This window comes from Cervus canadensis, chromosome 18 (genome assembly GCF_019320065.1).
Source record: "Cervus canadensis isolate Bull #8, Minnesota chromosome 18, ASM1932006v1, whole genome shotgun sequence".
NCBI classification, from domain to species: Eukaryota; Metazoa; Chordata; class Mammalia; order Artiodactyla; family Cervidae; genus Cervus; species Cervus canadensis.
In genome coordinates this window covers 18,212,618-18,237,468 of record NC_057403.1, presented here as the reverse complement: position 1 = coordinate 18,237,468, position 24,851 = coordinate 18,212,618, and the positions used below count along the sequence as shown (strand labels likewise).

Genomic DNA, 24,851 nt, shown 5'->3' with positions numbered 1-24,851 from the left:
GACTGAAGCACTTTGCTGTGAACCCAGACATTGCCTGGCATAATCTCTCCCATGTGTTCATTTATTCATTCATCTGGCCATCAAACAACTCTTGAAGTGCCACCCCTGGTCAGTCCAGCCCTGTGCTGGGGACACAGCAATGACCAAGTGACCCCAGATTTACTCTTCCAGGGCTGGATACTCTATGGGAGAGACAGACGTCTTCCTCAGGGAGTGACAACCCAGATGGGAGAGCCCAGAGGACTAACAGAGCTTCTGAGCTCTGGCTCATAAATGGTCAAGAACAGGGTGGTAAGGCTCCAAGCAGAGGGAACAGGGTGTGCAAAGATCCAAGAGCAAGAGAGAGTGTGATGTGTTGGGGTAGATGCTCAAACCTCATTTTTGAGACATGGTGTGAGGAGTCAGTGGTGACAGATAAGGCTGGAAAGAGAAGTTGGCAGGAACAGATTACCCAGGGTTGAACTCTGTCCTGAGAGCCCTAGGGAGGCCATGGATGGAATTTGAACAGGGGTGGGCCAGCCCTGATCGTATTTGGGCTTTAGAAAGACCTCTCTATATCCCAAGTGGAGAGTAGATAGAGGGGTGAGACATGGATCTGGGAGAGCAGAGACAGGGCTGATACAGGGAGAGTCCAAGCAGGAGAGGAGTTTTGACCGAGTCTGCAAAGAGGAATGGACTGGAATAGAGGAATTCAGGTGACAGAATGCAAAAGACTTGGGGATTGTAATCAGGGAGTGAAGGGAAATGGCAGAAGTCTAGGGAAACACCGAAATCTGCAGCCTGGTGACTGGAAGGAATGGCAGTGCTGCCCCTAAAATGACACAGGAGAGGAGTGAGATTTGAAGTAAGATTGTCAGTTTCATTCAAGATCTGTGATGGGAACAGGAAGGGAGGGACACTGACTATTAGGGAGCTGTTGGGATCAGGAAGAGATTTTGGATTACTAGTGGATTATTGGGATACCGAGGGTATTGCAGGGATCAATCAAATTTTGGTGGGCGTTGGAGGAGTGAGTGAGGTTCTTGAAGACAGTGGAGTTGTGGAGATATATAGGAGTTTGGTGGAAAATGTGGAGCTGTTCAGTTCAGTTCAGTCGTTCAGTCGTGTCCGACTCTTTGCGACTCCATGGACTGCAGCAGGCCAGGTCTCCCTGTCCATCACCAACTCCCGGGGCTTACTCAAACTCATGTCCACTGAGTCTGTGATGCCATCCAACCATCTCATCCTCTGTCGTCCCCTTCTCCTCCTATCTTCAATCTTTCCCAGCATCAGGGTCTTTTTGCTGTTAGTATTAATCACTATTGGGTCAGATGAAGTCACTGGAGTTTTATGGAGACGTTGGAGATCAATGAGATGTGCAGGATCATCAAGGGTGGGGAGGAAGGGTTGGAGATGCTGTGGTCAGTCAGGGACTTTAAGATATAAGTGGAAAACACTGGAGGGTGTATGTTGGGAGTCTTCAGGAGACATTGGGGTAACCTGAAGTCATTTCTGTTACGTCATGGGACGGACAAGTTGTGGACGAGGCCTCCACTTGAGGGTACTCCCGTTGCTAGGCAAACGGTTCCCAGGGCGCCGTTGCTAAGGACTAGGGCTCTTTTAATGGCCACGCCCCTTCCTCTGAGGGCCCCGCCCTCACAGCCAACCACTAGACGGTAGCAGGCACGAAGGCCTCGCCCACCTTGTAGCTCCGCCTTCAGACCCAGAACCGTTACCGGAGCGACGGCTGGAGCTCGTCCCGCCTCCCTACCCTGTTGCCAATCGAAAAGGCGTTGCCTGGGCGACGACCCCACCTCTTCCGGTGCGGACCCCGACTTCCGGCAGGGGGCCTGGCAGCGGGCGGCGGTCCGGCAGCGGCGGGGTCCGGGGCTGGGGTGGGGGGGCGCCCAAGATGGCGGCAGGCGGCGCGGAGGGCGGCTCGGGCCCCGGCGCCGCCATGGGGGATTGTGCGGAAATCAAGTCGCAGTTCCGCACCCGCGAGGGCTTCTACAAGCTGCTCCCCGGCGACGGCGCCGCCCGCAGATCGGGTCCGGCTTCCGCCCAGACCCCGGCGCCGCCCCAGCCGCCGCAGCCCCCGCCCGGCCCTGCCTCTGCCTCGGGCCCCGGCGCCGCGGGCCCCGCTCCGTCCCCTCCGCCTGCAGGCCCCGGGCCCGGGCCCGCGCTGCCTGCTGTGCGCCTAAGCCTCGTGCGCCTCGGGGAGCCCGACGGCGCCGGGGCCGGGGAGCCGCCCGCCACGCCCGCGGGGCTGGGCGCCGGGGGAGACCGTGTCTGCTTCAACTTGGGCCGCGAGCTCTATTTCTACCCGGGCTGCTGTCGCCGTGGGAGCCAACGGGTGAGCGGCCTGCATCTTGGGGCCCTGGGTGCAGGCTGAGAGGATGGGGACCCTTGAGGTGATTTACAAGTGACAGAAAGGTACCTGAATGATAGGGGGCCCGGAGAGAAGCATCCTGGATGTGATGGATGTCCGAGGGGGAAAGGGTTCTTGGAGATGATGCAGGGTTCTAAAAGGTGATGGGAGGCCCCGTGAGTGCTGGCCATCCTGGAGGTGGTGGGGGCCTTGAGATCACGTGAGATCTCCAGGTTATGCGTGGGGCTTCTGGGATGGTGACTCTTCTGGAGGTGATGGAGAATCCGAGATGGTTGTGGGGTCCTCCAAGGTTCTGGCTGGCAGGCATTTTGCAGGTGTTGGGAATTGCAGGCTCAGAAGTGATACCCAGGGATATTGCATTCTGGGGGTTTCCAGGGGGACTTAGGGAGCCCAGAGGTGAGGAGGATTCTAGAAGTGATGGGGGCTTAGAGGTAATAGGGATCACGAAGGTGAATGGGACTCTAGAGAAAATGCGGTTCTGTAGATAATGAGGGTGCTGGAGGAAATGAGAATCTCGGAGCCGATGGGAGATACGGAGGTGATATCCTCAGGTATGACAGGTGTCTCTAAAGTGATGTCGGTCCCAGAGGACGTGAGACCCTTGGAGTAAGTGATGGCCCCCGGAAGTTTTGGGGATCCTGAGAGCTCAGAGGTGATGAAGGCACCTAAAGTTTGGGAGGACAGTGAGATTTAATGGGTTCCTGAACTGTGTGATGGGAATTCTGAGATTTAGGAACTCCAGAGTGAAGAGATTCCTGGGACATTGGGCTTTAGTGTTCTGGGGATTGGATGATCCTGAGTTTTGGTGGTCTTGGAATATTGTAGTGCTAAGACCTAGGGGAGTTGCTGAAATTATGGGGGAGGACTATAGAAGCTTAGGGACTATGGGGACCCTGCACTGATACTGTAGGCAAGAGTCCCTGAAGTTGGACGGGGAGGGGGTCCAACTTGGGGAAGGAGGCACTTAGTGGTCTCATGTGGTGGCAGTCGGGGAACCTTCCTGCCTGGTGTTCTCTGTTTGTGTTTTGAGACGTCCTTCCTGTCTGTGGTTGCCCCTTCACTCCTCACTTACCCATCCACCTACCCACTTCCCTCAGGGCTTTAGCCCTGCTTCCTCTTTGTGGTTTTTCCCCCAACCTCAACACCCTCTTCCTTCCTCTCAGTGGTAGAAGCCATTAACTCGTTTTCTCCCACCACTCAAGTCCATTGACCTCAACAAGCCAATTGACAAGCGGATCTATAAGGGCACTCAGCCCACCTGCCATGACTTCAACCAGTTCACTGCTGCCACGGAAACCATTTCCCTGCTGGTGGGATTCTCAGCCGGTCAAGTCCAGTACCTGGATCTCATTAAGAAGGACACCAGCAAACTATTCAATGAGGAGGTGATTATGGGTCCCCATGGCTTAGAACTCCTCCCCCGTCCCACCCACCCTCACGCTGTTTGCCATGAGACTACAGCTGCCTGGGGAGCAGTGTCGGCCTGAGTGGGGGCAGGATGAGGGAGAGATGGGGGGTGGACTGACAGATTCATCGAAGGGGGTGACAGCAGTTATTCTGATGACAGCTAACGATGACAGATGCACCTCTGGTGCCCAGGCCCTGTGCTGTGTTAGCTCTATGCTGAACACATTACTCCTGGCGTTTTCATCAACCAATGGGTTAGGATTGTGAGACCCATTTTGCAGGTTATAAAACTGAGAGTGGTCACTGGTTGGGATTTGTTTGAAGCCAGAGCCCTTGCTCTTCAAATTCTGGACTACATCATCTACTCACTGTGGCTTTGGGAAGGTGCCTGTTCCTTAGCCTCAGTTTTCCTCCACTGAAAAGTGGGATTCCTCTCCCTACCTCACAGGACTGTGGAGGTTGCTCAGTCCTGGGTGGACCTGGCATAAGAGGAAATGCCAGCGGAAGAGCTTATCTGTGTCCAGAACTACTCTTGTCCTCTGTTTCTTTCTCCTGTGTTCAGAGAGGGTGTCCCAAATGTACAGAATGCATGAATGGCAGAGGAAAGTGAGTTAACAGGGAATGGATTAAAATGGACTAGCTCATCCATTCACAAAATATTAACTGAGCATTCTCGTTCATTGCCAGACTTTGCTCTAAGCACTAGGAGTATTATATCTCAGTGAACAAAACAGAAGGCCCTCTCTTTGTGGAGCTTTCATCTCTCTGGGAGAGACAGATAGTTATCAAATACCTAAGTGTGCTGTCTGTCAGCAAGTCATGGACGAAAATCCAGCAGGGAAGGCGAATGGGGAGTGCTTGGCGAGGTTAGGAAAGGTCTCGCTAGAAGGTAATAGGGAAATAAAGGACCTGAAGGAGGCAGGAGAAGTTACTAGGGAGAAGGACATTCTGCCTAGAGGGACAGCTAGCACAGATGCCCAAAGCAGGAGAGCAGAAAGGCTGGGCGGCCAGAGCAGCGCTGAGGGGGAGGGTGATGGAGAAGTTCTCAGAAACAACTCGGAAAGGCCAGGAGATGTAGGGTCTGGAAGGTCATGGACGCTTGGCACCGGGGTTCACCTGAGCCATAGAACACAGAAACGATGTGATTGATTTCTAAATTCTCCAGAGAATGGAGTATGAGAATCCACTTAGATACCTGGGAAAGAAGTTAATTTGTTACAGACGGTGGATGCCGAAGGACTTCAAGGCTGGGTTTTCTCCGGAGCCCTGCCTGATAAAGGCTGCCCTGTGTGTTCACGGTGGGAGAGAGTGCTAGTTTGCTGGCTTAGGTTTTAATCTCATCTCTCTGGCAATGGTGTAGAGAAGAGACCTGGGCGGTGATGGCCTGGAGGCCAGTTAGGCCATCACAAGCCTGATGACGGCTGAGACCAGGGTGGTTGGATTCGGTGGGGGGAGGTGAGGACAGGTCAGTTTCTGGGCGAATGTTAAAGCTCCAGTCCACAGGATTTCTTGCAGGTGTGGAAGAGAGTGCTGAGGACAGAAAGGAGCAGAGATGCTCAGCCGACAGGATGGGGTTGTCATTCATGAGTCCAGGAACTACTTTCCAGGACTCCTACCGGCACAGCTCTGCGCTGTGGGGCCAGAACAATGAACCAAATAAACAAAGGTCCCTTCCTCAGGGGAGCTAATAGTCTGTAAATCGATTTCTTGCCTTAAGCACCACATGGTAAAGATGGTAGAAGGGGTTAGACAGAAGACAGTGCTCTGGAAGGCAGGATTGCCCTCCCGCCGAAGAAAGGACATTGAGACTCCCCGGAGCGCCCCTCACACAGCCCTTCTCCCCCTGCTTTCCCGTGATCTGGTGTCTGTCCTTTTGCCCCAGTCCCTCCTCTCCCGGGAGACCCAGGCCGGGGATGATGACCTTCTGCGGGGAACCAGGCTGGGGAGGAGGTGGGCCAGGGGAGGGTGGCCTTCTCTCAACCGCGCTCTCTCCCCTGGTAGCGGCTCATCGACAAGACCAAGGTGACGTATCTGAAGTGGCTGCCTGAGTCAGAGAGCCTGTTCCTGGCGTCGCACGCCAGCGGCCACCTGTACCTGTACAACGTGGGCCACCCGTGCGCCTCGGCGCCGCCGCAGTACAGCCTCCTGAAACAGGGCGAGGGCTTCGCCGTCTACGCCGCCAAGAGCAAGGCGCCCCGCAACCCGCTGGCCAAGTGGGCCGTGGGCGAGGGGCCCCTCAACGAGTTCGCCTTCTCGCCCGACGGCCGGCACCTGGCCTGCGTCAGCCAGGATGGCTGCCTGCGCGTCTTCCACTTCGACTCCATGCTCCTGCGGGGGCTCATGAAGAGCTACTTTGGGGGCCTGCTCTGTGTGTGCTGGAGCCCCGACGGGCGCTACGTCGTGACGGGGGGCGAAGACGACCTGGTCACCGTGTGGTCCTTCGCCGAGGGCCGTGTGGTGGCCCGGGGCCACGGCCACAAGTCCTGGGTCAACGCTGTGGCCTTCGACCCCTACACCACGAGGGCGGAGGAGGCGCAGGCTGAGGGCGCCGACGGGGAGCGGAGCGGCGAGGAGGAGGAGGAGCCAGAGGCGGGGAGCACAGGCTCGGGCGGGGGCGCCCCGCTCTCCCCACTCCCCAAGGCCGGCTCCATCACCTACCGCTTTGGCTCGGCAGGCCAGGACACACAATTCTGCCTGTGGGACCTCACCGAAGACGTGCTCTACCCACACCCTCCCCTGGCCCGCACGCGCACCCTCCCCGGCACGCCTGGCACCACGCCACCTGCCTCCAGCGGCTCGCGGGGCGGGGAGCCGGGCCCTGGGCCCCTGCCCCGCTCGCTGTCCCGCTCCAACAGCCTCCCGCACCCCGCGGGCAGCGGCAAGGCGGGCGCCCCGGGCACGGCGGCAGAGCCCGGCACGCCCTTCAGCATCGGCCGCTTCGCCACGCTCACGCTGCAGGAGCGGCGGGACCGGGGGGCCGAGAAAGAGCACAAGCGCTACCACAGTCTGGGCAACATCAGCCGGGGTGGCAGTGGGGGCGGGGGCGGCGGGGACAAGCCCAGCGGTCCCGCCCCTCGAAGCCGGCTGGACCCCGCCAAGGTGCTGGGCACCGCGCTTTGCCCGCGCATCCACGAGGTGCCGCTGCTGGAGCCGCTGGTGTGTAAGAAGATCGCCCAGGAGCGGCTTACAGTCCTCCTCTTCCTGGAGGACTGCATCATCACCGCCTGCCAGGAGGGCCTCATCTGCACCTGGGCCCGGCCGGGCAAGGCGGTGAGTTTACCCTCGCCAGCCCACCAGGACCCAGACAGAGGTGGGCCTTGGCAGAGGGCTTTGTTAGCACACAGCCTCCAGCCCCTTGGGGTACGGGGAAGCCATGGAAATTTTGTCCCAGAAAAAGGCTCCCTGGGTCTTAGAGTGGCTTCTAGAATGCTTGCCAGGTAACATCAGCAGAGAGCAGGTTTGGTAGGAGAAGCCTCTGGGAGTGGTGGAGACTGGGGCCAGCTGTCTGAAGGGCAGCCGGTGGGCCCCGCATGGCCAGGTCTTACTGGAATGGTGAGATGTTTCTAAGGCTGCTGGCTTCCAGCCTGGGTCTCAGACTCCTGGGATGCAAGCCCACAGCTGGAGGCGTGGGCTGTGGGATCCAGGCTCCGGGTTCCAGCTTGCACTATAGCTCCCTGTGTGACCTTGAGCGAGTCACTGCCTCTTTCTAATTGTTCTCATCTCTGAGGACAGGGATGCATGAAGATGGGTGGTGGGTGGATGTGCCCACTTCCTGGGTTGGCCCTGGGGCTCAGAGAGGCCCCAGCAAGTGAAGTGGAGGCCTGGTACTGTATGACTTGGGAGCTGGGGTCTCAGGAGTCTCCTTGGGCTTTGGGTTCGGGGGCCAGGAGGCCAGATGGGAGGGCTGTGCCTTGGTTCCCTGGAAGAGTTTTAGAGTCATAGGTTCCTGGATCCCTAGAACTTAAAGCACAGTTTCTGAGGCAGGGGCATTGGGATTTGGGGAAGCTGGTGAGCCTGAAAGAGACCCCTCTATCTCCCTAGTTCACAGACGAGGAGACCGAGGCCCAGACAGGGGAAGGAAGTTGGCCCAGGTCACCCAGCAAGTCAGTGGTAGAGGTAGGACTGTCCCTAAGTCCTTCCCCGCCAGAATATCAGGTCCCCCCCAGTCAGAAGGGGACCTCAGTTCCCCCCCCCCCCTCCTCCCCTACCCCTTCCCCATCCTCTCTGCTCAGGCTCACACAAGGACTTTAATTATTGTATAAAAGTGCCGCTTGCTGGGACAGGGAAGCTAGCCGAGATTTAAGTTCCTGAGCCCAGAGCAGCGGCCTGTCTAGGGGCGTCTGGGGTGGGTTCAAGGGCAAGGCCAGGGTGGCGGCAGCCTGGTGGACTCCGGGCTGGCTCCCTCCCCCTGGGACTGGTGAGAGCCCCAGGTGGTCTCTAACCCCTGCCTGTCTCCCCTCTCCTCTTCCCCAGGGCATCTCCTCCCAGCCAGGCAACTCCCCAAGCGGCACAGTGGTGTGAAGCTGTGGATGTTGGGGTCCCCCCACACCACACCCCCAGCCTCCTAGTGTAACCCTTCCCGCTGACCTCACGGATCAACGTATTAACAAGACTAACCATGACAGATGGACTGCTCCGGTCCTTCGCCCTGCACAGATTTGGGGGTAGATGGTCCCTCAGACTGGCCCAGACACTGGGGGGATGTAGTGGCCTGTGTGGCCTCCGCCTTGTCCCCACCCACTGCCAAGTACAATGACCCCTTCCTCTGAGACATCAGTGTTAGCCTCCCTGTCCCCAGCATGTGACTGGTCACTCCTGGGGGAGAAACTGCCCCCCACAAGAGCCCCAGCTCTGCAGTGTGCCCCTCCAACCTGTGCGCGGGGCAGGGGGTGGCCCACCCCTCCCCTGGCCCCAGCCCTGCCCCTGCTATTCCTTGTGCTTTTGAAGAGTGTTAAATTATGGAAGCCCCTTGGGGCCCTCCCTGTCCCCCGGGACCTCTTATTTATACTAAAGTCCCCTGTTTTCACCGCGTCTCTGTTCCCTTCCACGGAGGTGTGGAGGAAGTGTGTGTGTGTGTTTTCAGCACAGTCCTAGAATCAGTCCACTTTATGCAGAGCAAGAGCTAGGTCAAGCCTCCCCCAAACCCCCTTTCGATGGCAGAAAAAACTGACGACCGGAGGAGGGCGGTGCTGGGGGCACAGAGCTGGTGAGTCAGCTGCTGGCCAGCCGGGGGCAGGGCCCATCAGATGGGGAGGATCCCTCACACTGCCCCCCCCCAAACTCTCAGAGGGAAGGGAGCCGCCAGGACCCCTTCAAGGTCTTCAGTGGGCGTTTTTAATGCTTCCTTTTCAAAGTGTCCAAATCAGAAGTGACAGGGGTCCCCAGGGAGCCCCTGAGGTTCCCCCTAAGTGACCTGCCGCCAGCACAAGCCTTGGCCTCTTGCTGGCTCGGCCAAGGGCCCCAGCATCCAGGGCCGACCAGAGACCATGGTTTCCTCTGAGAGGCCTGTCCACCCTGGAAAGAGCAACGAAAATCCCTCCTGGCGGCTCTCTGGAGCCACAGGGAGTGGTGTCTTCGCGCTCCGCCCTCCACCCCCCGAAATGTTTCTGTTTCTAATCCGAGCCTGGGCAGGAATGTGGCTGTGCAGCCAGGCTCCAGGGAGCTATTCTGGGGCTCCTCTGGCTCCCCCCGGCTTTGGCCAGTGGGTCACCCCTGGTCCTGGCTGCTGAGGGCCTCCGTTCCCGATTCTCTCACCACCCCTTCCCCACCTCCTGCCAAAAAAAAAAAAAAAAAAAAAAGTCAGTGTAAAACAGAGGGCCTGAGGGCTAAATTTAAACCGTCCCAAAGTCTGAATCCTTGGCTGAGTCACCCGTAAAGCTGCCCTGGCCTCCTGCCTCCCCTTCCCAGGCCTCACCCCTTTTTCTCCCCTCCCAGCTCCAGAGCTTGGGAGGGGTGTTACCAGATCACTCTGAACCTCAATTGGTCCCCTCCGGGGAATGGGAGGGCTCATCTCTGGCACGGGTCACACCTGTGCTGGGCCTTTTTTGTGGGGGCGGGGGGAGAGTTGGAGGGTTGAGATTCTCCACCGCCTACCACCTCACGTTGGAGCTTTCCAAGGGGCCCGGGGAGGCGGGAGTAGGGGGGGCCCTGGGTTGTGAGGGGTTAAGGCCGGGAGGCTGGAGGGGGCCGGCCCGAGGGGTGGGGAGAAAGGGAGGAGGCCCTCGCAGCCAGCGGAGAGAAGTGGCCAGAGAGGCCCAGGGGACAGCCAGGGACAGGCAGACATGTGGCCGGGGCCTCCACAGGGCCCTTCAGGCCCCACGATGGGAGGACCCTGAGCCCCGGGCCCGGGGAGGGGGCCATGGTGCTGCCTGCCCGACATGTCAGCCGAGGTGCGGCTGAGGCGGCTCCAGCAGCTGGTGCTGGACCCCGGCTTCCTGGGGCTGGAGCCCCTGCTCGACCTTCTCCTGGGCGTCCACCAGGAGCTGGGTGCCTCCGACCTGGCCCAGGACAAGTATGTGGCCGACTTCTTGGAGTGGGGTGAGTGCCCACCTGCCTGCAGGAGCTTCTCCCACCCCCACCCCTACCCATGTTTGGGGATGGGGGTAGGGCAGAGGGAGGAGGTGGGTCTGGGCTGGTTGCTGGGGGCAGGATGGACATGGGGCGAGCCTTCCATTCAGGAGCCCAGAATTTGGGGTGATGTGTGCCTCCCCCTGTGCCCCACGGGGCAAGGCAGAGTGGGGTCAGCAGAGCCCAGGGTAGCCATGACTCAGAACCAAGACTTGGGAGCCATGGTCAGCTGGGCTGGGTGCTGCCTCTTGTGGTCCCCCTGCACACCCTCCCCGAGTCTAGGCCTAGGGACTTGCTGGGGAGCCCTGTCTCCTAGGGAACTCCCCCCCCACACCACCAAAATGGGCTCTGTGGCCCTCCACCCTGCCAGAGTGCAGCGGGGAGCGGGAGGGACAGAACAGGGCAGCTGCCAGGGGTGCGGCCGATGGGCAGGTGTTCGGCGCCAGCCTCTCCAGCTGTCCCAACAGGTGCCCAGGCCCTAGGAGGGCGCAGTGACTCAGGCCCCAGGGAGAACCAACTTTGCAGACAGGCATCGCCCAGCACCCCCTGGCTGGAGAAGGAACAACCAGGGTTCTTCTGGGAGGGCCCACTTTCTCTGCAGGTTCCATGCTGCATGCCCCCCTCCACCCCAAAGTCCCTTCTGGCTGAGTGTTCCCCTGGAGACAGGTCTGCAGGGAGGATGGTTCAGCCTCAGCCTCCTGCTTTGTCTGCCCTCGGCCCTTCCTGGCCTGGGCTCTGGTGCACTCAGGTTTCTGTCTAACATCTGCCATTCTGGCCCTCAGTAGCCTGCTCCTGGGGCCCTGTGTGTCCCTGTCCCCATCCCTGTGTCCTCTCTGCCTTCTGCTCCCTCTTGTGTCCATCTCTTTCTGACCCAGGCCTTGCTTCTCTCCTTCTTCCCATTTTGCAGATGGGAGGGTGGAGGCCAAGTGCTTGACCACTTGACCTCTGGGAGAACCTTCTCCCTACATCCCCCCAGCCCTTAGTAACTCTCTCAGCCCCCTTCTTGCTGCAGGATAAACTGAGACCTGAGGCGGGACAGGAATCAGCACTCCTGTAAGGAGCACTCCTTTTGTGGCCCGGGCAGCATCCTGCGGCCCCTCCCCTGCCAGGCCGCCGGGGCGGGGGAGGGGGCCTGGGTTCCCGCTGCCTTAAAAGGGCTCAATGTCTTGGCTGTCTCCTCCCTCCCCCATCCTGGGCCCTGGCTGCTGCTTCCCGGCCAGCCCACTCTCCCCGAACCCCAAACCCTCTCCATAACCCACAGTATCTTCCTTCATCCTTACCCATTGCCCTCTCCCTCCTGCCTAGGAGGCTCCCAGCTTCTTCCAAGCCTCCCTCTCCCCCTGCCCCTGAGTCTCCTGCCTCCACCCTCTGCCCTCTCCCTCCCAGACTGCCCTCTGCCACATTGCTGGCTCTAGGACCTTGGGCAGAGGACTTCACCGGTCTTGAGTCTTGGTTCCCCATCTGTAGATAAGGAGAGATAGTAAAACCTCCTTCTGGAGTTGAGAACACAGGACGCACTTGACCGTGTCTGCAGCACTGGTGCCCAGGCTGCAGGTCCACGGCTTTGTCTCCCTCTCCTGTTCCTTCTCCTGGCCCCAAGCCTGAACTCGGGATTTCCCAAAGTGTGGGCCACAAGCCACCTGCATCTGAGCCTAAGGTGCTGGATTAAATTGCAGGCTCTGGGCCATAACGCAAGACAGACTGAAGGAGAGAGTGCCCTGGGGGTGGGCCAGGTCACCAGGAGTAGGGACCGTTGCCCCAGGAGCTCTATGAACTGGGCCTGTTTCTTCTCTCTCTGTTCATCACAGCGTCCTTTCAGCAGACTTGTTACCTCAACCCGTTCATCCTGCATCCTGGAGAGCCCTCTGGCCTGATGTTCTGTCCCAGAAAGGGGTTCGCAGACATCATACCTCTCTCCATAGGAGGGTAGTTTAGGGCCCCCCAAACCTCACAAAACGTTTATGTGAAGACGGAGGCAGACAGCCCTGAGGGGAGAGGCAAGGACAGGGGACCGAGGGTGGGACTGCCTCGTCTCCAACGTCAGTCCCTGTGATTCTGGTTCCCTCCACGCCTCCAGTGGAGCCCATCGCGGCGAGGCTTAAGGAGGTCCGACTGCAGAGGGAGGACTTCGAGATTTTGAAGGTGATCGGACGCGGGGCGTTCAGCGAGGTGAGCCTGGGGGGGCAGCCGGGGCTGGGACCTGCCTTTTCCTACAGTGGGCGGGGGACGTAGGAGTTCCGAGACAGGCCTGAGAAAGTGATGAATGACTTGCGTTTAGAGCCTAAGGCGGGGCTTGAGGCTAATGGGCGTGGCTTGTGGGCGGGGCCACGTCTGGGCAGGGTTACGGGCGGAGGCCTATCCCGGCGAGCCCGGGTGTCTCCAGTTCACCTCCGCCCGGTTACCCTGTTTGGGCCTTCAGGTGGCGGTGGTGAAGATGAAGCAGACGGGCCAGGTGTACGCTATGAAGATCATGAATAAGTGGGACATGCTGAAGAGAGGCGAGGTGAGGGCCGGGCTGGGTGGGCAGGGTACTGAGAATCCCCCCTTGCGTCGCCCCCCTCCCCCGCCCGCTTCAGCTCCGGGTGTCCCGCAGGTGTCGTGCTTCCGCGAAGAGAGGGACGTGTTGGTGAACGGGGACCAGCGTTGGATCACGCAGCTGCACTTCGCCTTCCAGGACGAGAACTACCTGGTGAGCCCCTGACCGGGCGACTGTGGGCTCCATACTCTGGACATCGGAGAAGGTCTTTGGGTTTTTCTCCCTGACACTCTTGGTGGGGAGTGAATTTCTATCTAGTGACAACCTGGGGGAACGAGGATTGGGGGTGGGGGTGTCTATTTTGGCCTGGGAGATGTCTTGTGGCCGCGACTGCGGGGTCTCTGCCCAGGGATGGGGCGTCTCTGGGAGTCTTTGTCCCGGGATGTCAGAGATCGGTGCCCAGGCGGGGTACCGACTCCCCATAACACGCCCCCTCCCAGTACCTTGTCATGGAGTACTACGTGGGCGGGGACCTGCTAACGCTGCTGAGCAAGTTTGGGGAGCGGATCCCGGCCGAGATGGCGCGCTTCTACCTGGCCGAGATTGTCATGGCCATAGACTCGGTGCACCGGCTGGGCTACGTGCACAGGTGGGCGCTGCCGGGGCCGAGGGGCGCGGGAATTGGAGAACCGTGATCCTTAAGAGGGTGGGGCCTGGTGAGACGACAGGAGAGAGGCTCATGTATCCCCCTTCCCTTTCCTTCTTCCCTCCGCGCAGGGACATCAAACCGGACAACATCCTGCTGGACCGCTGCGGCCATATCCGCCTGGCCGACTTCGGCTCCTGCCTCAAGTTGCGGTCGGATGGAACGGTGAGCCGTGCGCCTGTCCTGGGGTAGCTCCGGCGACCAATAACGGATGGGGTCGGGGTAGAGGGAGGAACCGGAGGTGCAGGGTGTGGGGGCGGGCCTGAGGCGTGCAGGCCGAGCCAGCGTGAGGGCAGGACCAGATCTGGAGGGGAGAGAGGAGACCCAGGCCTAAGCCTGCCTGTGGGAGCTCAGTGTTAAAACAGGCAGAAGGGGGGACTAAGCTGCAGGGTCGAGGTCAGGAGGAGGTGGAGTCAGAGGTAGGAGGGGCGGGGCCAAGCTCAGCTGTGGTCCTGTTGGCTCAGGTGCGGTCGCTGGTGGCTGTGGGCACTCCGGACTACTTGTCTCCCGAGATCCTGCAGGCGGTGGGCGGCGGGCCGGGGACTGGCAGCTACGGGCCCGAGTGTGACTGGTGGGCGCTGGGCGTGTTCGCCTATGAAATGTTCTACGGGCAGACGCCCTTCTACGCCGACTCCACGGCCGAGACCTACGGCAAGATCGTGCACTACAGGGTGAGCGCCGCCCGGGGAGCCCGTGACCTCTCTGCGAAGGCGCCCGGGTAACAGCCCCTCTTTCCTGCCCCTTCTGAGCAGGAGCACCTCTGTCTCCCGCTGGCCGACACAGGAGTCCCCGAGGAGGCTCGCGACCTCATCCAGCAGCTGCTGTGTCCCCCGGAGGTGCGCCTGGGCCGGAACGGAGCAGGGGATTTCCGGAAGCATCCTTTCTTCTTTGGCCTTGAATGGGACAGCCTCCGAGACAGCGTTCCCCCTTTCACGCCAGATTTCGAGGGTGCCACGGACACGTGCAACTTCGATATGGTGGAGGACGGGCTCACTGCCATGGTGAGCGGGGGCGGGGTAGGTACCTGCGACCCCAGCTCTGCAGAAGGTACCCCGCACCTCCGCCATAACACTGAGGTTAGGAGAGTACCCTCCTCCTGGGGTCCTGAAATCACTGCTTCCCCAGAGCCCCTGCTCTTTGGGGGCCGAGTACTGGGAAGCCAGCAGTGACCTAGACTCACAGTCCAGTGGGAGACACAGACTTGTCCCTGACAGTGACGCCCCAGAGAGATCAGGGCTGAGACGGGCGGGGAGGTGTAGGGGGCTCGCCTCCTAATGCAGCATGAAAGGTCCTGGAGGGCTTCCTCCAGGAGGAAGGGGAGCCCCCTCCCCTTCCTGGAGGAGGGGGCTATGTGACCTGAGACCTGGAAGGATGAGAGGTAAGAAAGCACCATAGAGGAACCTCCCTCCCTCCCTTCCTCAGGGCTTCTCTCCCTTAGCTGTTGGTACATGCTCCCCCAGGCTTGCTCTGTCTGACTGCCCTTGTGCTGGGCACTGCTGGGGACACTCATGGACCAAATCAGCCCTGGTCCCTGCCCTCTACTCACAGTCTAGAGAAGATATACCTTTACTGTGGCAAGTGCCCTGAAGGAAGCAGCAGGATGTAATAAAATGATGTAGAGTCCACTTTAGATAGACCCGGGCTAGGGTGTGGGGGTGGTGGGCACTTAAGCCAACACTGGGAATGGGTGAGGGGCTAGCCCTGACAGCTGCTGCTTACCTCACATCTGTGTTTCTCTTGCCTAGGAGACGCTGTCGGACATGCAGGAAGGCATGCCGCTGGGCGTCCACCTACCTTTCGTGGGCTACTCCTACTCCTGCATGGCCCTCAGGTAAGCGCGGCTCCTGTGCAGCCTGAGAGGAGTGGATGGGGGAGGAGGGAAGGCCCTCCCCCCCCAGAGGCCCCGGGGGGCTGCTCCAGGTTATCACATTCTGCCCTGATGGCACCCAGGAGACTTGTAGGGTCAATCTTGGAACCTTACTGTCTTGGGAAGTAAGGACTTTTAGGAGCCCAGAGTTGCAAGACCTTAAATTCTCAGACCACGAGAACTTTGAAATTTAGATTCAGTTGTTAAACCTCAGAGTCACAGGCTTGGTCTTGCAGAATCTTCTCACTTTCCACTTTTCAATATCTAGTGTACAGTCATAGGACCTCACAGTCTTAGAAAATAAGGAGTTTAGAATTGTTAAGTCAGTCTTAAAAGAACACAGACTCACTGAATTACATAACCACAAAGCCTTTTTAAAACATTGATTCTGCAAATAATACATTTGCCTATCACAAGTATATCAGAAAATACAAAGCCCGCCAGCAGCAGCGGTCCCTGGCTCACACACACACACACACCTCCTTAACAACTGTGGGAACATGCTGTATTCTAACCCGTTCTGTTATTGGACAACGTACTGCAAATGCCATTTCTTATCACAAACAAACTACCACACAATCCTGACCTGCTGGGGAGTGCTCTCCCCACTGGACCGGCAGGACTTAGTCAACCAGCCTCTCTGTCCTGACCCAAGCTGGATGAACAGCCACAAATTGGTCTCGCACAAGGTCTTTATCCTTGTCCAGGGTCATTGGGTCCTTGAGGCACAGTTCCGTAAGAGGGACTGCTGGGTTGGAGGGAACATCACTTTTATTGCAATTTCATATTCCTTGGGAGGATCTGTCTTCCTCCCAGCACCTGGGTTTGAGGGGGTGGGCTGCTGTCTACTGTCAGTCTTGGGATCCCACACCCAGTCTGAAGACCACCTCTTTGGAGGTTGCCAGAGCTGGGCAGTGTGCCCCTCACTTCCTTGGTCCCTAAGGAGAGGGGCCTGAGAAGGGCACATGGAGCGGAAGGGCAGATCCTAGAACATGGCTGTCTTGACCCCAGGTTCCCAAAGAAGGGAAACTCAACTTCCAGGGGCCTAAGGCCATGCCAGGGGCTGGCCTTTTCCTAACAACAGGAGGACCTGTACCCCCCACCCCCAGCCTGGCAATTTGCCCCCTTTACTCTGCTTCTCCCCCTTCTCAAACCACGGAGACTTCGGGTCTGGCTGCCCCAGGGCACAGGCTAGGGTGTCCTGGCTCTAAACCCAGGGGATCAGCAGCCTCGGGTGAGGCCTTGGCTCACCCTCCCACCCCTCGGCGTCCTCCTCTCCCCAGGGACGATGAGACCCCGGGCTCCACACCCATGGAACTGGAGGCCGAGCCATTGCCTGAGCCCAGCCTGGAACCCACAGTGCCCCCACCAGAGGGAGCGGTGAGTCCCTGGAGGAGAGTCAGTGAGGGGTGAGAAGGGGAGGCCTTCAGGGATACAGTGTGCCGTGGAGTGCTGGGCCTCCTGGGAACTTCCTCGATAGAAAGAGACGGAAGACAAAGTAGAGCAAGGCTACTTCAGTCAGACGTGACCCTCACAAAGAAATTAGAACAGGTCACTGAGTTCTAATTTCTAATGCATAGAGGGGGACTTTCAAGGGAGGGGAAGCCCTGGAGAAGGAGAAGGACCACCCATGGGAGGAAAAGCAAAGAGAACCTTAAGAGTGAGGGCTCTGAGGTGGGAACCAGCTGATTGCTCTTAAATGTAAAAGGAGGGTAGTAAGGCGTTACTGGTCCAGGAGAAAGGATGGTGAAGAATGAGTAGTGGGGTGGCTGAGGCCAGCGGAGGCACACCAGACAGGGCCTTTCAGTGTGGTGTGCCTCCTCCTGAGGGCTCTGAGGGGCTGGAGAAAATTTGTGCAGAGGAGGGACCTGGTCACGTTGGGCAGTGTTGTAGGAACAGCCCTTTGGTTTTGGTGTGGATGGTGGATGGGAGGAGACCAGATTAAAGGCTGGAGATGAATAGGACTGGGCTGCTATTAGCCCTCCAAAGGAGGGAGTCTGGATCACTGTGGAGCCGTGGGGATTCCAGAAAGATCTAGGGGGTGCAGGAATAGAGGTCAAGGGAGGATCCCAGTCCTGCAATCTATGCTGAAGTCCTGAATGCTCCCGAGGCCTCTGGTCGCCCTAAGCCCCGTTTCCATACCCAGGTTGAAGCGGCAGTTCCGGAGACCATTCCGGAGGCGGTGGCAGAGCCGGAGGTGACGCTGCGGGAGCTCCAGGAGGCCCTGGAGGAGGAGGTGCTGACCCGGCAGAGCCTGAGCCAGGAGCTAGCGGCCATCCATAAGGCCAACCAGAACTTCGCCAGGTCGGGGTCGGGGTCGGGGCCGGGGGAAGTCACCAACTTTAGCAGCCTCTCTCGCCAGAGCCTCAAGGGCTCACGGTCCACACCTCTCCGCAGTCAACTCCGTGAGGCCCAGGCTCGGAACCGCGACCTGGAGGCGCACGTCCGGCAGCTGCAGGAGCGGATGGAGTTGCTTCAGGCAGGGGGAGCCGCAGGCGAGTCCCTCACCCGCCCCCTTCCCTGAGGCGCCCGGGGAGGTGGGCCCGCGGCAGGTGTACACACCTGGGGGAGGGCGAGGGGCCAGGCTGGGGCACGCCGCGCCACCGCCCTCCTCGTCCCTCCACGCGCCCTACGCCTCTCTCTTCTCCTTCCAGCTGTCACGGGGGTCCCCAGTCCCCGGGCTACGGATCCACCTTCCCATGTAAGACCCCTCTTTTTCCCCTGCGTCAAGCCTGCTGCCCCTCTTTGCTGCCCCTGTCTCTGTCACCATGTACCCCCGTCCAGATTTAGGGCTCCCCTCTCTGTGGTTGCAGTCAGATAGCCTCCATCCACCCCACATCGACCAGATCTCCCTCGGTTTAGGCCTCTCACCACATCCCCATTTGGGATATCCAATTCGGGGTCTCCCTAGATAACCCCTCCGACCTCGACTCCCCTCGCTGTCTCTCGCCCCACGCCGAGGGCGGCCGGGCCGAGCTGGGCTCAGATCGGGTCACCTGTCCCTTCTCTCTCCAGCTAGATGGCCCCCCGGCCGTGGCTCTGGGCCAATGCCCGCTGGTGGGGCCAGGCCCCATGCACCGCCGCCACCTGCTGCTCCCTGCCAGGGTACGTCCGGCTGCTCACGCCCGCCCGCCGCGCGCCCCCGCCCAGCTCCACGTACCCCAAGTCGCCTCTGCTTAGCAACGCCTCTGCGGGGCTGGGCCAGCGGTGGGGAGGGGAGGATTCTCGGGCAGTCAATCAACACAGGTCTCTAGGAAGCAGCCAATAATGAGTTCGGACAAGACTTAGGTTTGCGAGCCGGCCAACCAGAGCTACCCGCGCTGTGAGGGGGGCGGGGCGGCTGCCGGGGGTTGTGGACCTCCTAGGCGTAGGCGGGGCAAGTCCCGGGAGCCAATCAGAGGCTCATATCGCTGGGTGCTGACCCTCGCCCTCTCCTTGCAGGTCCCTAGGCCTGACCTATCGGAGGCGCGTTCCTTGCTCCTGTTCGCCGCTGCTCTGGCTGTTGCCGCCGCCCTGGGCTGCATTGGGTTGGTGGCCTGCGCCGGCCATCTCACCGCAGTCTGACCCCGCCCGGGAGCCGCCTTCTCCGCCTGAACCCTAGAACCCGAGCCTGTCCTACACTCGGGCTCTGCTGGAGGGTTGGGTTACCGAGGCAGGGCCCAGAAGCCCCTCCCATCGCTTCCCAGTTCACAGCACTCCGAGCGTGGGCCTCCGCCCCAGCTTCAGCCCCGTGATCCGGGCCCGCCCCCTGGCGGCCGGGGAGGGAGGAGCCGGGGCTGCGGCTCCAGGGAGGCTTGTAGCGGGGAGAGCTGCTGCTGCTGCTGCTGCTGGGGGGTGGGGATCGCGGACCTCTTCCGCCTGCCTAGCTGAGGCCCCCGACGTGGATGGGCAAGCTGCGACCTAGAGAAGGCAGCAGGGCCAGGGCTCATCTGTTTCTCACCCTCCAGGCACCCCCACCCACATTGGCTCGCAAACCACAAATCCTCCTTGTGCATGAGGCCCCGCCCCCTCAGGAAGGCTCTCTTTACGCAGCGAAAGTCTAGCGCGAGCTCCGCCTGCTTTCTTGGGAATCTTTGTTTTTGACAGCCCCGCTTTTTCGGGGATTCTCGCGCCCTCCTCACGTGCGCTGCTCTCGGAGTCCAGCCGGCTCCGTCCGCCTCGGCAGTTTGGGTATTTATTGACCTTTTCTCTGACCCGCTGACAGGCTCCAGGACCCCAGCACCCTAATCCACGTTTTGGATGCACTGAGACCCCGACATTCCTCGATATTTATTGTCTTTCCCCACCTAGGACCCCCACCCCCGATCCTCGCGAATAAAAGGTCCTCCCGTCTGCCCAAAATTCTGAAATTCCTTGGGGTCTGCAGCTTGCGTCGAGGGCAAGAGGCTGCTCAGCAGGCCAATCGAAAGGCGAGCGGAGGCGGCCAATGGCCTGGCAGGAAGCTAGCGGGAGGCGAAACGGACGAATCGGGTGGGGATAGGGCTGGGGGGCGTGGCCCAGGCACCCGGCCAATAGGAGAAGACGAGCAGGCCCCTCGGAGGCACCGCCCATTGTCCAGCTGTGGCCCAGCTGTGCCATTCGACCGCGTGGAAGAGGCGGGCTGGACTGGTAGTTCGCGCAGCCATCCTCCTACCATTGCGCCTGCGCGGGCTACGCGCATCCGTTCCAGAGACTTAGGCTCGAGAAAAGTTGCTGCAAACTTTCCAGCCCGTTTCCCCCGCCCCTTCTGCCAACCAGACCCGCCCCCCTGCGGAGCCGGGAATTCCGAGGGGCGGAGCGTGGGCCGAGATGGGGAGTGAGGGGGGCCTTCGGAGGACCCTGGAGACGGAGGCGTGCAGAAGCTTAGTCTCGGGGCAGAGGTGGCTTCGCGCCCTTAACCCTCCCGGACGGCCCGTTACCTTCTCCGTTGTCCCGATGGGGAAACTGAGGCCCTGAGCCAGAGGCACACGCGGGGGGACGCAAAAAGCGCGGCCTGAGGCGGAGGGAAAACAAAGGGAGAATCACGGACAAGACGGGGAGGGGGACGGGCACACACACAGACACTGGGACAGAGACCCTAGTAGAGAGCTGGGCCTGGCATCGGTGTTGAGGAGGGGAGACGCGGGTCGGCGGGAGAAGATCGGGAAGCACGAAGTGGGGGGTGGGGTGGGGAGGGGAGACGGGCGGGGGAGGGGGCTGGGGAAAGCCCGAGGGAGGAGAAGGAGGGAGGAACTTCCCAAAGTTGCAAAACATGGCTACCTTGCCTGCGGAGCCGAGCGCGGGGCCGGCGGCCGGGGGGGAGGCAGTGGTAGCGGCGGCGGCGGCGACCGAAGAGGAGGAGGAGGAAGCGCGCCAGCTCCTGCAGACTTTGCAGGCTGCCGAGGGTGAGGCGGCGGCGGCGGCCGGGGCCGGGGCGGGCGAAACGGCGGTGAAAGTGGAGGGCCCCGGATCCCCAGGCGTTCCCGGGTCGCCCCCCGAGGCCACTGCCGAGCCGCCCACGGGGCTCCGCTTCTCGCCGGAGCAGGTGGCGTGCGTGTGCGAGGCGCTGCTACAGGCGGGCCACGCCGGCCGCTTGAGCCGCTTCCTGGGCGCACTGCCCCCGGCCGAGCGCCTACGTGGCAGCGATCCTGTGCTGCGCGCTCGGGCCCTGGTGGCTTTCCAGCGAGGCGAGTACGCCGAGCTCTACCGGCTGCTCGAGAGCCGCCCCTTCCCCGCCGCCCACCACGCCTTCCTTCAGGACCTCTACCTGCGCGCGCGCTACCACGAGGCCGAGCGGGCCCGCGGCCGCGCGCTGGGCGCGGTGGACAAGTACCGTCTACGCAAGAAATTCCCGCTGCCCAAGACCATCTGGGACGGCGAGGAGACCGTCTATTGCTTCAAGGAGCGCTCCCGCGCCGCGCTGAAGGCCTGCTATCGCGGCAACCGCTACCCCACGCCGGACGAGAAGCGCCGCCTGGCCACGCTCACCGGCCTCTCGCTCACGCAAGTCAGCAACTGGTTCAAGAACCGACGACAGCGCGACCGGACCGGGGGCGGCGGCGGCGGCGCGCCCTGCAAGAGGTGAGGGGCCCGGGGCGGCGCCAGTCTGGCTTTCCCTGGGACGTACCCACCTCTCCCAGACCCGTTGTCCTCGGACAGCCCCCGCTCACACCCTCAGGCGCCCGCCGAGCGCGAGGAATCCTCGTGGATTAACTAGGCACTCGCCCGGCCCTCCACCCTGACACCGCTGCTCCTCTCGCAGAGGCTGGGGAGACCGCCTCCCTCTACTCCACAAGCTCCGTCCCAGATCCCATCCGCGCCCGCGGCTAGTCTTGGGGGCGGCAGTGAGAAAAAGGGGCTGCGAGAAAGGAGAGGCCTTTGTCCTCGCTCCCGGGCGTAGGGGCTTCTTTAGGCCCCTTCGCGGCCAGTCCCTCCCTGACCGCGGCTGTCTCATCGTCTCTCCCGCCCCCCCAGGGCCCAAACAGCGTGGTCCGTCGTCTGTCTTTGTTGTGAAACGTGAACCTTCCCCAGCTCGGGTTTCCCTGTAACCCAAGCCCTTCCCCTCCCACCCTGCGCGCCGGCCTCTCGCTCCTTCTCCGACGCCCGGGGGGAGGGGAAGGGGGGGTTGGGCACCGGGAACTAAGCTGGCGACTCCCTCCTTAATGTCTCCAGAGCCCCTCGGCTGTTTTCAGGCCGACTCTGGAGACTTCGGGCAGCCCGGTTGCTCAGCCTCCCGGACCCTAAAGCTGAGGAGTTGGGAGAGGAGGGCCCCTCTAACCCTCAGCGTTCAGCTTGAACCTTTGGGCAGTGGTGTCAGGACCGGGCTTGCAGAGACTCCTCCCTGGGGTCTCAGAGAGGAGGTTTCATTAACTCCCTGAAATTGCCCACAAAATTTTGGGCTGGGGAACATGGGAAGGCAATGGGCGGCTTGTGCTTCCTCTGAGCACTTTGCCTCCAGCTCTCAGCAGGAATGGGGCTGGCCTGCGGGGAAACACATAAGTCCACCACTCAAAATCCTCTCTCTGGCCAGTGAGTCTGATGGGAACCCCACTACGGAGGATGAGTCCAGCCGCAGTCCTGAGGACCTGGAGAGAGGGGCGGCTCCGGCGGCTGCCGAGGGCCCAGCGCCAGGCTCCATATTCCTGGCCGGGGCCGCCCCTCCCGCACCGTGCCCTGCCTCCTCCTCCATCCTGGTGAACGGGAGCTTCCTGGCAGCCGGCAGCTCTCCAGCAGTGCTCCTCAATGGGAGCCCCGTCATCATCAACAGCCTCGCACTGGGCGAGGCCTCCGGCCTGGGCCCCCTGCTGCTCACCGGGGGTGCCCCTGCTCCGCAGCCCAGCCCCCAAGGGGCCAACGAGGGCAAGACCTCCCTGGTCCTGGACCCTCAGACTGGGGAGGTTCGTCTGGAGGAGGCTCAGCCTGAAGCCCTGGAGACCAAGGGGGCTCAGGTGACTGCTTCAGGGCCGCCTGGAGAGGAGGTCCTGGCACCTCTGCCCCAAGTGGTGCCTGGCCCCCCTCCAGCAGCCACCTTTCCGCTGCCCCCAGGACCAGTGACTTCCATGGCTGCTCCCCAAGTGGTGCCACTTTCCCCGCCCCCTGGCTACCCTGCTGGCCTGGGCCCCACCTCCCCACTGCTGAACCTGCCCCAGGTGGTGCCCACCTCACAGGTGGTGACGCTGCCCCAGGCTGTGGGGCCGCTGCAGCTGTTGGCAGCTGGGCCAGGCAGCCCAGTGAAGGTGGCCGGTGCCTCAGGCCCTGCCAACGTGCACCTGATAAACTCCGGCGTGGGCGTGACTGCGCTGCAGCTGCCTTCGGCCACTACCCCAGGTAACCCCTTCTGGTGGCTGGGTGGGGGGTGCACTTATTTTGGGGAGGGGGTTGCTGCTGGTGGGCTTCCTGGGGCCACAGTGGGGGGAGGGGAGCTCTTCCCTGGCGGGTCCCAGACCCTCCTGAAGCTCAGGCCAGGAAGACTTAGCCTTACTCTGACCCTGAAGGGGCTCCTTTTGCCTCTGGTTAATCCCCCTGCCTGCCCTCCAGCAGCTTCATCCTCACCTGGGTGCCTTTCCTCCCTCCTCTCCCTACAGGAAACTTCCTGCTGGCCAACCCCGTGTCCGGCAGCCCCATTGTAACAGGTGTGGCCGTGCAGCAGGGCAAGATCATCCTCACCGCCACTTTCCCCACCAGCATGCTGGTCTCCCAGGTCCTGCCGCCCGCCCCCAGCCTGGCCCTGCCCCTGAAGCCGGACACAGCCATCTCAGTGCCTGAAGGAGCCCTCCCAGTGGCCACCAGCCCCGCTCTTCCGGAGGCCCACGCCTTAGGCGCACTTCCTGCGCAGCAGCCACCCCAGCCGCCCCCCGCCGCCGCCGCCCCCGCTGCCCCCAGCCTCCCCTTCTCCCCAGACTCCTCTGGCCTCCTACCCGGCTTCCCGGCGCCCCCGCCCGAGGGGCTGCTGCTGTCGCCCGCGGCCGTGCCCATCTGGCCGGCCGGGCTGGAACTGAGCGCTGGCACTGAGGGGCTGCTGGAGGAAGAGAAGGGGCTGGGGACACAGGCCCCCCATACCGTGCTGAGGCTGCCAGACCCTGACCCCGAGGGGCTGCTCCTGGGGGCCACCGCGGGGGGCGAGGTGGACGAGGGGCTGGAAGCCGAGACCAAGGTCCTGACGCAGCTACAGTCAGTGCCTGTGGAAGAGCCCTTGGAACTGTGACCCGCCGGCCCCCAGGCCTCCCCTGACAATGGTGCTCGAAATCCAGGCCGGGAGGAGGGACCCTCTCATAAACACAGCGGCTGCCGTCTACCCACACACACTACACCCTCCCCGGCTGCTCAACCTCTCCATGCCCTGGAGGGTCCACTCCTCGGACAGGATGCTGCCTCTGTTACAGCCCTCTCCTTGGTCTATATGGGGAGATTTGGGGGTCCTGACTCAGGGGCTCTGCCCCCCCTCGACCTGGTACTAGCCGTGAGCTGAAAGCCCTGCCGAACGGCTGAATTTCCCCCGCCCCCCACCCCCAGCCCTCTCCCTATCACTCCCTGAAACACTATTAATAGCTCCACTGACGGCCAGCGTTCTCAGAACTGCTTGGAATTCAAGGGTGGAGGACAGGCAGTCCTGTGCTGAGACTCCTGGACCCTCCCAGCTGGGCCCTGCCTGCCCAAAGGTGTGGGGGGCATGGGCCAGGGTCCTCGGTTAGCACCTCCTGGACTAGAGCCCCAGGTACCTTGTCCAGCCCCAGACCAAAGATCCCCGACCACCGGGGCAACCCTGACCCCTGTGTCTAGTTTGTATCCTAAATCTTTATTTTTCTAGGACGTGTTATGCCTTCATTTCCATTAAAATAAACAGACAACTAGAACCTCCGGGGGTGTGGGTTACCTTCCAACAACTTGCCCAAGGAAAAGCTAAAGGACAGACAGCGCACCTTGAGTTTCTGGCTTTGTGATGCATGCTCCCTGAGAGGGGACAGGCCTGGAGGTCACACTGGAGGAGCTGTTTGGGAATGTG

At 61.2% G+C, this 24,851-nt stretch overlaps 3 protein-coding genes and 1 long non-coding RNA gene across 16 annotated transcripts; 3 read left to right on the top strand and 1 right to left on the bottom strand.

Moving 5' to 3' along the window:
* Nucleotides 1-1,695: 1,695 nt before the first annotated feature.
* Nucleotides 1,696-8,806, top strand: DMWD (DM1 locus, WD repeat containing). Of its 4 annotated transcripts, none has more exons than XM_043434923.1 (5): nucleotides 1,696-2,332; nucleotides 3,571-3,753; nucleotides 5,777-7,045; nucleotides 7,817-7,891; nucleotides 8,249-8,806. In XM_043434923.1, the coding sequence occupies exons 1-5, from the start codon at nucleotides 1,892-1,894 to the stop codon at nucleotides 8,294-8,296; spliced, it is 2,016 nt and encodes a 671-aa protein (XP_043290858.1). In that variant the 5' UTR covers nucleotides 1,696-1,891; the 3' UTR covers nucleotides 8,297-8,806. The 4 variants fall into 4 exon arrangements, with proteins under 4 accessions (XP_043290858.1, XP_043290856.1, XP_043290859.1 ...); XM_043434921.1 differs by having other exon boundaries at nucleotides 5,777-7,085; XM_043434924.1 differs by lacking the exon at nucleotides 7,817-7,891.
* Nucleotides 8,807-8,952: 146 nt separating this feature from the next.
* On the top strand, nucleotides 8,953-19,732 carry DMPK (DM1 protein kinase). 10 transcript variants are annotated; one of them, XM_043434928.1, is made up of 15 exons: nucleotides 8,953-10,312; nucleotides 12,420-12,511; nucleotides 12,762-12,845; nucleotides 12,936-13,031; nucleotides 13,319-13,467; nucleotides 13,596-13,689; nucleotides 13,989-14,195; nucleotides 14,277-14,525; nucleotides 15,270-15,355; nucleotides 16,675-16,771; nucleotides 17,538-17,695; nucleotides 17,789-17,886; nucleotides 18,046-18,092; nucleotides 18,411-18,496; nucleotides 18,833-19,732. In XM_043434928.1, exons 1-15 carry the CDS (start codon nucleotides 10,153-10,155, stop codon nucleotides 18,990-18,992), a joined length of 1,863 nt encoding a protein of 620 aa, XP_043290863.1. In that variant the 5' UTR covers nucleotides 8,953-10,152; the 3' UTR covers nucleotides 18,993-19,732. The 10 variants fall into 10 exon arrangements, with proteins under 10 accessions (XP_043290863.1, XP_043290867.1, XP_043290862.1 ...); XM_043434932.1 differs by having other exon boundaries at nucleotides 18,407-18,496; XM_043434927.1 differs by having other exon boundaries at nucleotides 14,277-14,540.
* On the bottom strand, nucleotides 15,745-20,771 carry LOC122420155. The gene is made up of 4 exons (XR_006263214.1): nucleotides 20,630-20,771; nucleotides 20,290-20,363; nucleotides 18,552-18,641; nucleotides 15,745-17,843 (listed from the first exon to the last, which is right to left on the bottom strand). It is a non-coding gene; the product is annotated as an uncharacterized LOC122420155 (long non-coding RNA).
* Nucleotides 19,832-24,706, top strand: SIX5 (SIX homeobox 5). Its single transcript, XM_043434920.1, has 3 exons — nucleotides 19,832-21,430; nucleotides 22,380-23,176; nucleotides 23,434-24,706. Exons 1-3 carry the CDS (start codon nucleotides 20,622-20,624, stop codon nucleotides 24,051-24,053), a joined length of 2,226 nt encoding a protein of 741 aa, XP_043290855.1. The 5' UTR covers nucleotides 19,832-20,621; the 3' UTR covers nucleotides 24,054-24,706.
* The last annotated feature ends 145 nt before the right edge of the window (nucleotides 24,707-24,851 follow it).

Excerpts from the sequence above, each read along its gene's own strand:
- DMPK (XM_043434925.1), top strand. The coding sequence starts at position 10,153 with ATGTCAGCCGAGGTGCGGCTGAGGCGGCTCCAGCAGCTGGTGCTGGAC. Across the intron at positions 14,601-15,269 it reads ACCTCCGCCATAACACTGAG|GAGACGCTGTCGGACATGCA; the intron begins GTTAGGAGAGTA and ends TCTCTTGCCTAG. Across the intron at positions 15,356-16,674 it reads TACTCCTGCATGGCCCTCAG|GGACGATGAGACCCCGGGCT; the intron begins GTAAGCGCGGCT and ends TCCTCTCCCCAG.
- SIX5 (XM_043434920.1), top strand. The coding sequence starts at position 20,622 with ATGGCTACCTTGCCTGCGGAGCCGAGCGCGGGGCCGGCGGCCGGGGGG. Across the intron at positions 21,431-22,379 it reads GGCGGCGCGCCCTGCAAGAG|TGAGTCTGATGGGAACCCCA; the intron begins GTGAGGGGCCCG and ends CTCTCTGGCCAG. Across the intron at positions 23,177-23,433 it reads GCCTTCGGCCACTACCCCAG|GAAACTTCCTGCTGGCCAAC; the intron begins GTAACCCCTTCT and ends CTCTCCCTACAG.
- DMWD (XM_043434921.1), top strand. The coding sequence starts at position 1,892 with ATGGCGGCAGGCGGCGCGGAGGGCGGCTCGGGCCCCGGCGCCGCCATG. Across the intron at positions 2,333-3,570 it reads GTCGCCGTGGGAGCCAACGG|TCCATTGACCTCAACAAGCC; the intron begins GTGAGCGGCCTG and ends CCACCACTCAAG. Across the intron at positions 3,754-5,776 it reads GCAAACTATTCAATGAGGAG|CGGCTCATCGACAAGACCAA; the intron begins GTGATTATGGGT and ends CTCCCCTGGTAG.